Here is a 13617-nt window from a genome sequence, read left to right on the forward strand (position 1 = left end):
GTTCATATGTAAAATATGACTCGTTAGAGGTTCAGGTATGAATATGTTGACTTCGTGTTTTAAATTGCAGACCCGTACGTCAAAAAAATAAAGACATAGAATCGTTTAAGACCAATCTTTGCAATTATTTTCTATCGAGCCGATTTCGGCTGTCCGTCAGTCCAATTATGTATAGAGTCCGTCTACGGTCATCGAAATATGATGAATATTAACATGTATTTTTTTTGATGGGCTAGAATAAATATCTTTTCTTAAAAAACTGCTCAAATAACTTCAATTTTAACAAAATTGGTCTTGTCAGCCCCTTAAAATATTATCTGCTATGACACTATATATGAAAATGTTTTAGGGCCGATTTTTCAATCCTTGGTTAAAATTTATCCGTCCAATATAGTATTACAGGAACATTTTAAAATGTCACCTGTAAACTGTCAAATACGGACAATTAGAATACATTTTTGAAATGGTAGTTTAATACGTTATTCGATGAATAAGTTTTAACGAAGGATTGAAAAATCAGCCCTTAATCAAATGTACAGATTTGATATTGAATGTTATCAAATGAAATCAAATCAGTTTTAATTTCAATCCAATATTGTCCTATCCTACTATGTATAATATTGTAAATGCGAAAGTTTATGAGGATGGATGTAATTGTATGTATATTTGTTAATATAAATTTATAAATATAAATTTATAAAGAATAGAAAAAATTCGATCACGAGGCGGGACTCGAACCCGCATCCTTCGCGCCATTCCGGGGCGGATGCCTGACCAACTCAGCCACTCGTGACCCGCCAGAGCAATCGAATTTATTCTATTCTTTCAGTTTTATGTGTCTGAAGGGACACACCGCGCGCCATCTATTGAGATGATTAACAACCATTTCAACCAATATGTATATTTGTTATTTTTTTCACGCAAATACTACTGAACCGATTACAATGAAATTTAGCACACATATAGAGGGTAACTTGGATTAAAAGATAGGATGGGTTTTATCCCGGAAATCCCACGGGAACGGGAACTATACGGGTTTTTCTTTGAATAAGCGGGCGAAGCCGCGGGCGGAAAGCTAGTTATACACAATGACATGTACAGATCTGATATTATAAAATTGTACAATGAAACGTACACATTTGATTTGAATCCAAAATTGAAATATACAAATTTGATTTGATTTGATTTGATTTGACCAACAGCCGCTCTACTAGCGCCATCTACTCCACACGACAGCTCGCTAGTGTCGCACACAACACGCGCAGAGAGAAGCGGCAGTAGCCGGAACTGCGATGGGGATCATACCATAGGTATGTGCATTTGATTTGATTTGATTTGATTTATGATCATCATTATAATTGTCATTATTTTCAACTTTTCAATTATGATCGTACTGTTTGACACATTATTAAAATTATTCAATAAATTACCAACATGGTTGTTGCCATATTAATTACTAGCTGTGCCCCGCGGTTTTACCCGCGTGGCTCCGCTCCTGTTGGTCTTAGCCTGATGATATATAGCCTATAGCCTTCCTCGATAAATGGGCTATCTAACATCGAAAGAATTTTTCAAATCGGACCAGTAGTTCCTGAGATAAGCGCGTTCAAACAAACTCATCAGCTTTATAATATTAGTATAGATCAGAACCATCATTAAAAGGTATTTAACCGATTTCAAAAAAGGAGGAGGAACTCTTCATTAATATTTGAAAGTTGGTACCAATTAAATTTGGTCTAGGCCTGACAACTTGAATGCGGTTTTTAGTTATTATTATTGAATGTAAACAACCTATAATATTGTTGTCAATTATCATTATCATGGTGAGCATAAATATCATATTTTGTTACATAAATAAAAAAAAATGTGTGCGTGTACTAGTGTACACACGTAAGAAGTGAAACTTCTTTATGACCTTATTTTTCAAAACATAATTTACTATATGCAACTTTACAGAAATACGTCGAATCACGTGTGGTAGGGATAAGAAAAAGACGGCGCGTAACGGAAAAATGTCACGCGTAACGATAAAATGTTACACTAAATTTATTTCCAACCCCGATAAAGAAGTTTCACTTCAATAAATATTTTTCTTATTACAGAGGGTAGTTCATCATCAGATACCGACTCTGACTTGTCCACACTAGATGACATAAACACAGAGAAAGATCTCTATCTACACGGGAATAAATTGTGTGTTGCTAATTTGTCGAGGTCAGTATTTCTACATTTTAAACTAATTTTTATTATTTAAAAGCAAGTATTTTTTTGGTTTATTTGTTACTAGCCTTCCGCCCGCGGCTTCGCCCGCGTTTTCAAAAAAATCCCGCATAGTTCCCGTTCCCGTGGGAATTCCGGGATAAAAACTATCCTATGTGTTAATCCAAGTTACCCTCCATATGTGTGCTAAATTTCATTGTAATCGGTTCAGTAGTATTTGCGTGAAAGAGTAACAAACACACACACATCCTCACAAACTTTCGCATTTATAATATTAGTAGGATTCTATCTAGTACATAAGTTACATACTAAATGTATGGTAACATTTTTGGATATTTCTCGATTTATTAAAAAAAATTATTGTCATTTTATTCGTTGGATATACATATTACTTCTGATATTAGTTTAAAAGTATATCTTAAGGATATTTGATATCTGTAATAGTTACGGAATAATCGCCTGTGCACACTTAACGATTACATCCTGTATATTATGTACCACGGGCAAAGCCGGGGCGAATCATTAGTATTAAATCAATGAGTTATAGTTTTATTTTTCCTAATATTTAATTTACTGATACTTTTACATATTTCTTTACAGATGTCGCCCCCGGGTTTTGTCTGCCCGCTCGAAAATGTATTTATGGAACGTTTTGACGGTAGCTGTGTTTTATACACTGCCTGTTATACAACTTGTTGTTACTTATCAGAGGGTAAGCATTTTATCATTTTAGCATATTAGTTTTTATTCATATAAAAAATATTATATTTTTCTGTCAGTTACTAATCAGAGTATAATTATTAAATACTCGCTGTGCCCCGCAATTTTACCCGCATTGCTCTGCTCCTGTTTGTCTTAGCGTGATGATATATAGCCTATAGCCTTCCTCGATAAATGGGCTATCTAACATCGAAATAATTTTTCAAATCGGACCAGTAGTTCCTGAGATTAGCGCGTTCAAACAAACTCTTCAGCTTTATAATATTAGTATAGATGAATATTTACATTATTATTTAATTAAATGATACTAATTTATGTTACTCAGCTACTTAACCAATCGGGTAACCAGGATCTGTGCTACTTCAACTTTCTCTGCGCTCACCCTTTGATGGTACTATCGGACTTCAACCACGTGTACTCGAATCTGGGTTATGTGCTATTGGGAGCTTTGTTTCTGGCCGAAGTGTGGCATCGGCATAGACGGTATAAGGATGATAATGTGAGTATTACAATTTTTTTTATTTTTTATTTATTTATCAATAACAAATACATTTTACATAATTTAACATGCCAAAAACCACAAAGATTTGTCCGGCATGCAAAGCAATCTATCCACGACCACGACAAATACGATGGATTACACACATACATAATATACAAAACACAACTACAATAAACAACTGAACTCTCACAAATTCAAACATTTATTTATTTCAATTAGACTTCTTCCAGATACACTTTCGAACGTCATTACATATTTTTAACATTTATCATCGATTCGGAAAGCAGTATCTATGGAGAAGAACCGGCAAGAAACTCCATAGTTGCTCTTTTAAAATCATGTCAATATACAATTTAATTTTACATAATAATATGTAAGTACATAATATACCATAATATGCCAAAGAACTGAAAGAACATAAAATTAATGTATGTATGAATATTTTATACAACGTCTGTCATAATGTTTTTTAACATTTTTGGGCAATAGCTACTATTTCTATAAGTTACTAGCTGTTACCCGCGGTTTCACCCGCATTGCTCCGCTCCAGTTGGTCTTAGCGTAATGATATATAGCCTATAGCCTTCCTCGATAAATGGGCTATCTAACACCGAAAGAATTTTTCAAATCGGACTAGTCCCCTTACCCCACTAGGGGAAGTGGGGTAAGGGGCAGATGCATTATACATCTGTTTCACTGATCGATTTTCTTTAGGGACAAGTAGGTGATCAGCCTTCTGTGTCCTGCCAGACCAAGACATTTTTTTTTTCTTCGTCTCCACCGGGAATCGAACCCAGGACCCCTCGGTTCTACGCTCACGCGTCAACCACTGTACCGAGGAGGCTGGTTTAAAGTTAGACTGCTTAAATTATTTTGTGGTAATACAATTAGTGTTTTTCGTACTTTTTTATTCTGTTTGTCTTCATTTTTTAATTACTTGAACCTAATAAGATATTGTTTTATATTTGCAGGTAGATCTTGGCATACCGCAGCACTTTGGTCTGCTGTACGCGATGGGTATAGCTCTAGTGAGCGAGGGCTTGCTTTCAGCCGCTTATCATGTGTGCCCCAATAGCATGAACTTTCAGTTTGGTGAGATAATAATCCGTACTAATATTATAAATGCGAAAGTAACTCTGTCTGTCTGTCTGTTACTCAATCACGCCTGAACGACTGAACCAATTTTCATGATATTTGGTATGGAGATATTTTGATACCCGAGAAAGGACATAGGCTACTTTGTATCCCGGGAAAATGACGCAATCCCAGAAATCCCACGGGAACGGGAACTATGCGGGTTTTTCTTTGACTGCGCGGGCGAAGCCGCGGACGGAAACCTAGTGATAAATAAATAATAAATACACTTTATTCAGCACCAAGTAAATACATGTAAAAAAAAAGAAACAGACAATATGTTATAAAGCTAAAAAGGCGGCCTTATCGCTACTAAGCGATTTCTACCAGGCAACCTATGGGTGGAATTTTTAATTATAAGAAAGAGGTGAAAACAATAGGTGGTGCAGCAATGAGAATGAATAACACTATATTTAAACCATATAACTACTTATATTATAAATACATAATAATCTTCTTTATATATAAAAATGAATCGCAAAATGTGTTGGTAAGCGCATAACTCGAGAACAGCTGAACCGATTTCGATAATTCTTTTTTTATTATATTCCTTGAAGTACGAGGATGGTTTTTATGTAGAGAAAACGTAAATATGTACCACGGGCGAAGCCGGGGCGGACCGCTAGTCTTCTTATATATAAAAATGAATCGCAAAATGTGTTGGTAAGCGCATAACTCGAGAACAGCTGAACCGATTTCGATAATTCTTTTTTTATTATATTCCTTGAAGTACGAGGATGGTTTTTATGTAGAGAAAACGTAAATATGTACCACGGGCGAAGCCGGGGCGGACCGCTAGTATGTAATAAATATAATTAAAGAATACCTACTTATAGATATAACATCTCTTGTGCACTCTATTTATGTCTTTTTTTCTCTATTTAACCCTTCTTCTCTCTTTTTAATCGTTATTTTTGAAGTGAAACTTCTTTATCGGGGTTGGAAAAAAATTTAGTGTAACATTTTTTCGTTACGCGTGACATTTTTCCGTTACGCGTGACATTTTTCCGTTACGCGCCATCTTGTTTTTATCCCGTGACGCGTGATTCGACGTATTTCTGTAAAGTTGCATATAGTAAATTATTTTTTGAAAAATAAGGTCATAAAGAAGTTTCACTTCTTACGTGTGTACACTTACACATTTTTTTCTCTATTTAAGATGTTTATTAGCAAATTTTACACATTTTATTCAAATTATTGGTCTGTCTTGAGTCTCACTTGAGTGCGAAATTTTGTACTGTAGTTCAGAAACTACAGTACAAGTACTCTTTAGGTTTTGATTCCCTTCCAAATGTGGAGATTTGCGAAAATTTGCAGCATATAAACGGCTGTATTAAGGTGATTGCAACGATCTGTTCCCAGCCAATATCCCGCTAGATGGCGCTGAATTCTACATTTCTAGTTTATTTGAGTTTTTGCGTAATTGGAATAGTCATCAAACCTAGGAATAGTCATGGCGGTTACTGCATATTATATTTTATTGAAATATGTTATATCATTGCCTTAAAATCCACCCAATTCGGTAAAATTATGCGTTTTAACATCTGTCATTGCATACAGGGTCGTTTACACACACAGACGTATACAAAAATGATAAAGATTTAACTCTAGATGGCGTGAATGTAAAGCGCGTCACACACGGTGAAGATATTACCTATAATATTTTATCTAATCTAGTAATATTTTATATTACAGTATCTTAAGGTATCCGGTATCAGCGTTCTGACCATCATTTTTCTTTTTTCGCTGTAGAACCGCCATCCTGTTACAAATGACCCACAAAGGAGAATGACCACGGGTGGTATCGGTAAAATTTTAGTTGTGCCACGTATTCGTTATATTGTTAATTCCTATTTGTATTTATAATGATCATATGTATCAATATTAAGTCTTAATTAAACCGGATAAATTGAAATAATAGTAAAAGTAAAAGTTTTTCTTTTGAAACATGTATGACTACGTATGGAATCGGTAAAATACTAGTTGTGTCACGTGTTCGTGATATTGTTAATTCCTATTTGTATTTATAATGATCATATTTATCACTATTAAGTTGTAATTATACCGAATAAATAGAAATAAAAGTAAAAGTTTTGTTTTGACACATACCTATATCTATCTCTCTTGCAAACGTCATATGTCATAGTTTCTACTTTCTATTTGAAATGTCAAATGAATGTGTTCGACGCATTGTTCGATGTTATTTTGAAATAATGTTTAAATTACGATTTACTTTTCACATTTGTCTTGTAAATTAAAATATTACCTATGTAATAAATGTAAAACTTAACGTTCATCGTTAGTTTAAACTCGATTAAGTAGTTTTTTGAAGTGTTGAATAAAACTATTGTTTTATTTTTATTGTCGCGAACTGCGGCTTATTTACATAAAAACTTTAATCATATCTAAAAGTACTAACATCAAGCTTTAAATTGAGCTATATTTCATCTTGACACAATAAGTTTGATTGCGATACCAAGTGCCATAGTCACTTGGGCAATCTCCTGTGGTTTTCATTTTTCTGTATGGGTAGACAAAACTTCAAAACGCCACCTGCTACGGTTTATATTATTATGAACGATTAGCTTTCCGCCCGCATTTTCAAAAAAAAACCCGTATAGTTCCCGTTCCCGTGGGGTTTCCGGGATAAAACCTATTCAATGTGTCCAAGTTACGTTCTATATGTGTGCTAAATTTCATTGTAATCGGTTCAGTAGTATTTGCGTGAAACACACACATACACATCCTCACAAACTTTCGCATTAGTAGGAAGTAGGATTGTTATAAAAATAAAAGTTATATTTGTTGGCGTAAACTATTTTATTGTAATTTTGGGAAATAAATAATGTCAAAATTGATTACCTACAATAAAACGCAGTTTTATTTTATTACCTACATTACACTATTGTTTTTTTTTTATCAAAACATGTATTTGAAGTAGCAAATATGATATTATGCTGATCCAAGCATTTTCACTCAAAACTAATATCACTAATGATTTGTAAAAGTAAATTATTTCAAAATACATTTCATAACCAACAAGTAAGAATAATTATTCATACAACAACAAATCAAAAACACTATTTACTATGGAAAAAAAACCAGGAAGGTGAAAAACATATTTACGATTTCGATGCACTCGACTTTTAGTAAAATAATAGGTAAAAATATTATTATGGTTTTGATCACAGACATATCTGTGGTTTTGATTTTAGCTACTAGTATCAGAAAGCTGCGTGTTCAATGTACGTCGGGGTCCCACAACTGTGGAGGAAGGAAGGTAGAATACCTCCATCGAATAAGTGAAGTTTCTCGACATACTCGATTTGCCGGCCGGCCTCAATGAAGATTGTCCGAAAGTTGTATATGTGCTCTGTAACGAAAAAATTTCGCTAGCGCGATTCAGAGTGAGGTGTCGTACAATATACCTAATGAAGTTTTTCATCTTTTTATTTTACTGCAAATACAAAATAAAAATTAAACAATGGTAATGTAAATTCTAAACAAACTACTACCAAAATACAATTAGAACAAAAATCATTTGACTGGTTGATTTCACCCAGAGGCCAGAGGCGGCTCGTGACAAAATTGTATGGGTGTTCACTTGAAATAAAACAACGAAAATACAATAGCGTAGCAGGATAATTTATTACAAAAAAAAATGAGCACCACCTTTTATAAAATGTCTATAACACTAAAAATTACAAAGTACAGGCTATTTCAAAACGAATTCAATGACTAGGTATCAATAATTAGTAAATCACCGAATTTGCATTCGCGAGCGTAGGTATCCATAGTGTTTGTCACTGACGGTCACTGACCTCTATAACTTATAGTTATAGAGGTATATATATATATACATTAGTTATAGAGGTATATATGTATATATATATATACACCACTGACCTCTATAACTTATAGTTATAGAGGTCAGTGGTGTTTGTTGTGTAAACATGTATGTATTTGAGTAGTTAGTAGCATATTATATTCTGAATTTCTGATCCATGCCTATTCACTCAAAACTAATAACACTAATGATTTGTAACAGTAAATTATTTCAATAGGTAGGTATTTGAACATTTCCCAACAAGACGTAAGAATAATTATTCGTAGGTATACAAGATACAATAACAAATCTAATACACTATTTATTATTTTATTATTTACTAGCGGTCCGCCCCGGCTTCGCCCGTGGTACATGTTTACGTTTTCTCTCCATAAGAAGTAATAGCTAGAGAGCTAGCGCAAAGCTACCTGTATGTATTTGACCAGACCTGGATTTTTGTGTGTTGATTCCCCTATACCTACTATACATGAGATGAGGAGTCACTAAGCCCAGAGTGGTGGACGGGGCGCGCGCTTAGGTAAGACAGGTGGAAATTTTTGGCGAACTTTGAAACCATTTGACCACGTCTGCCATTTTGATATTTGAAAATAGATTATTATTACTATCGGAAAATAACAATGGCAGACCATTATCACGCGGATAACATTCTGGCAGACACTTATGAAAGTGCTGAAAAAAATACAATTTTGAAAGTATTTGACCAGATCTGCCATTCATATATTTTATTTATTAGGGTCTTAAAAACTTATTTTCGAAACGGCAGACATTTTCATTGCGTACAGACTTCAGCAGACAACAAAACTTTACAGACTTCAGCAGTCAACAAGACTTAGCTTCTACATGGTCAGATGTATATATGTATTACGTTCCCTGACCTTACATCAATGATTTACTTTATTAATGTTTTTATGGTAATTTACATTTAATTTTGAAAACTATGGAATAAAATTTATAAATTTGATGATACAAAACTAAATATACATTTGTAAAGAATCTCAAATATAAAGTTGTGTTGCAAATAACAAATCATCATTTAAATATTTAGTTTATTTCTTTATTTAAGAAACAATTAACAATTACAAAACAACATAAAAAAACACGCATGCATTTATTGAAATGTTCATTCATCATCACTATCGTATGGCGTTGTGTGACTCGTCTTCATAATCCATTGAATCGGATTCTGTAAAAGTAAAACGTAAATTATATAATAAAAGAAATGAGTCATTATAAACTTACCTAGTAAGGCAATGCCTTTGATGTCGCACGATGCCGCCGCGCCGCCAGTGTAGGTACTTCTGCTGCTACATGAAAATATGCTAGGGTTGCAACAAATGGGAAATAAAACAATTGTGATTATTACTATTATGATGTAATCATTTATTCATATTATGTACATTCAAAACAATTGCTATTATTAAATCTGATGTAATTATTTTTTCATAAATATATAATTATTATTAATTACATAATATATTGCACTGTGAAATATTTACGTATCACTTTATTTTTGATGTTCTTAATTGTCTTTTATAAAATTTAAGTGACGCATTCGCATTGGGATCAACAATCCGATAAGAAAAGAATGGAGACAACATATACATAGCTTTGATTTCAATTCTACAGATACAAAATATACAATCTATCTAAAATGATACAACGGATGTTTCCTGCGTTTTCTCGTCAAAATACCGAAACAACGTAATTATTGTATAGTAGTTGGGCGTGAAAGTAAAAAAACAAATGAAAAGTGTTTTCCATATGATTATTTATTAAATTTACGCGATTAAGAATAATTTCAACGATACAATTTAGTAACCGAGAATTCAGAGGATTAAAGAAAATACCTGCCTGATCATTTTATCAAACTCTAAAAGAATTATGGTTATTTCGCATCACTCGGTTTATTAGTTTGGTAATAATTATTAAAGGTAGTTACAACCCTAGCCATTGAGTCGAACGGTAGGCAACACAATATCGACTTTGTGCGGGTACATATGGTACATTTCTTCTTGCTGTGAAGCGTAATTATTATTATTAAGATTTTTTAGGCTATTTTGAATCAGCTGTTCTAATTTAATTCTAGAAATTTATTAAAACGTGATTTTTTTAAAAGTATATTATGAGTTTATAAATACCTCAACCAACAGTTATTGTGTCCTATCCTCATTTCTTTATATCTTGGTAGTTAACTAAAGTGTTAAATTTACATAACCTCAACAACAACATTTACACTGCCACTGCACTAAAACTAAACTAACTAGCTCTCTAGCTATAAGAACCATCCTCGTACTTCAAGGGATATAATAAAAAAAGAATTATCGAAATCGGTTCAGCCGTTCTCGAGTTATGCGCTTACCAACACATTTTGCGATTCATTTTTATATATAAGACTAGCGGTCCGCCCCGGCTTCGCCCGTGGTACATGTTTACGTTTTCTCTACATAAGAACCATCCTCGTACTTCAAGGAATATAATAAAAAAAGAATTATCGAAATCGGTTCAGCCGTTCTCGAGTTATGCGCTTACCAACACATTTTGCGATTCATTTATATATATATACTAGCGGTCCGCCCCGGCTTCGCCCGTGGTACATAATATTTACGTTTTCTCTACATAAAAACCATCCTCGTACTTCAAGGAATATAATAAAAAAAGAATGATCGAAATCGGTTCAGCCGTTCTCGAGTTATGCGCTTACCAACACATTTTACGATTCATTTTTATATATAAGAAGATAAGATTATGTGAAAATAACCAGGAAGGTGAAAAACATATTTACGAAAACATAGTAAGTAACATAATATGGCTGTCGCTACAATAATTATATTTCAATTTTATCTTTTTATACCTAGTAGAACTGGCCGACGAATAAAAAAAATCGTATTAGAATAAATACAATAAATTACGGAACAAAAAAAGGATTGTAACTGAATTAGGTATGTTTGTTTCTGGGCGCACCGTTTTCGACGACGCGACGCGCGACGTAAGCGTATAGGTATAGGTACCTACTTTGCTAAAACAAACTAATAAAATTGTGTGTCTGTCTGAAAATTCGGAAAAGCATATTTTGCAAGTTTGTAATTACTTTGATAGTTTACCGATTTATAATAATTGTAATTGTAATTGTATAATATATAATTTGCAATGTGGTGAAATTTCATAAAAATCACGGGCCAATTTTTTGTTTTGAATCCCACCGAAAATATAATTGCGTTATTAGAATAATTAATTACTATACCTACCCACGATCAATTATTACAATATAGTCTCAAATGCATACTAGAGAAATATTGCAATTTGATTCAATTAAAATGCATAGCATACAAAAATAAATTCACAACACAAGAAATTCCGCGCGCAAATCATAGCGCGTGTCAATGAAATCAAGAATGTTTTATATCAAGCCGACGCGGACGACGACGCGACGCCGAACAAAAGTACCTACGACGGAAGACCACGCTTCGAGTTGCCAAACGCAAACAACATGAGTAATAAATTGTTTACAAAAAAAACAAGTTTTCCATTTTTCTGTATGAGTAGACAGAACTTCAAAACGCCACCTGCTACGGTTTATATTATGAACGATTGTTATAAAAATAAAAGTTATATTTGTTGGTGTAAACTATTTTATTGATCAATAATTTTGGAATTTAAAATTGTCAACATTGATTACAATAAAACGCAGTTTTCTTTTATTACACTATTGTTTTTTTTATCAAAACATGTATTTGAAGTACCATATAATATTATGCTGATCCAAGCATTTTCACTCAAAACTTATATCACTAATGATTTGTAAAAGTAAATTATTTCAATATACATTTCATAACCAACATGTAAGAATAATTATTATTATTCCTACCTACAACAACATACCTAAAACACTATTTACTATGGGAAAATAACCAGGCCCAGTAGACAAAGTAACAATTACAAAACGATAACGAAGTTAGAAATCGCAAAAATGTATGGGATTGACATACGCCGCGTTAGATCACGTGGTCTATCTAATGTCAATCCCATACATTTTTGCGATTTCTAACTTCGTTATCGTTTTGTAATTGTTACTTTGTCTAAGGCCCCAGGAAGGTGAAAAACATATTATTATTTACGATTTCGACGCACTCGACTTTTAGTAAAATATAGTAGGGAAACATAATATTATGGTTTTGATTTTTGCTACTAGTATAAGAAAACTGCGTGTTCAAACTACTTGTTTGTCTGTCTGAAAATTCGGAAGTACTTTGGTAGTTTACCGATTTATAATAATATTGTATATATCGTTGTTTAAAAAATATTCAAACACAATAAAATATGATATATGTACTGATTTATCACTGGTTTCAGTGATGAACTGATGAGTCAATTATAGCCACTATACTTTCGTCATACGTGTGTATGATTGATGTGATTTGCAACGTGGTGATATTTCAGAAAAATCACGGGTCAAATTGTCCCACCGAAAATATAACTGCGTTATAAGAATAACTATACCTACGATAAATTATACATAATACAATATAGTCTCAAATGCATACTAGTGAAATATTTTATTTGAATCAATAAAATAAAAAAAAAATAAAAAATAATAATAATACAAAAATAAATTCACAACACAAGAAAATCCGCGCGCAAATCATAGCGCGTGACAATGAAATCAAGAACTTTCGAGCCGACGCGGACGACGAAGGAGCCTAACAAAAGTACCTACAATCATAGGCGGCTCGTGACAAAATTGTATGGCCGTGTTCACTTGAAATAAAACAACGAAAATAGGTACCTACAATAGCGTTAGCAGTACAAAAAAAATGAGCACCACATTATAAATGTCTATTTATACACTAAAAATTATAGAGTATTTCAAAACGAATTCAATTATTATTTAGCAATAATTAGAAAATCCCCGAATTTGCATTCGTGATCGTATTCATAGTGTTTGTCTACACTAATATTATAAAGAGGAAAACTTTGTTTGTTTGTTTGATTGTAATGAATAGGCTCATAAACTACTGGACATTTTACCAATGTTTGCAAGTTTGTGATTACTTTGATAGTTTACCGATTTATAATAATTGTATACTTATATCATTGTTTAAAAATATTCAAACACAATATGATATAGGTACTGATTTATCACTGGTTTCAGTGATGAACTGATGAGTCAATGTTAGCCACAATACTAATCACTTTC

General features: G+C 33.0%; 1 protein-coding gene across 2 annotated transcripts in view; it reads left to right on the forward strand.

Moving 5' to 3' along the window:
* Positions 1-13617, forward strand: part of LOC149475472 (SID1 transmembrane family member 1-like) — a 52191-nt gene that overhangs the window by 24372 nt on the left and 14202 nt on the right. For both annotated transcript variants that reach the window (XM_089713355.1, XM_089713356.1), the window contains exons 9-13: positions 1203-1310; positions 2103-2214; positions 2821-2932; positions 3266-3439; positions 4414-4534. In XM_089713355.1, the coding sequence (XP_089569481.1) occupies positions 1203-1310; positions 2103-2214; positions 2821-2932; positions 3266-3439; positions 4414-4534 (627 nt within the window). The remainder of the gene's footprint in view (positions 1-1202; positions 1311-2102; positions 2215-2820; positions 2933-3265; positions 3440-4413; positions 4535-13617) is intronic.

The sequence above is a fragment of the Colias philodice genome, chromosome 30, assembly GCF_061535455.1.
Source record: "Colias philodice isolate Cphi_HAF_F1 chromosome 30, ilColPhil1 Martin Lab GWU primary, whole genome shotgun sequence".
Classification (NCBI taxonomy): domain Eukaryota; kingdom Metazoa; phylum Arthropoda; class Insecta; order Lepidoptera; family Pieridae; genus Colias; species Colias philodice.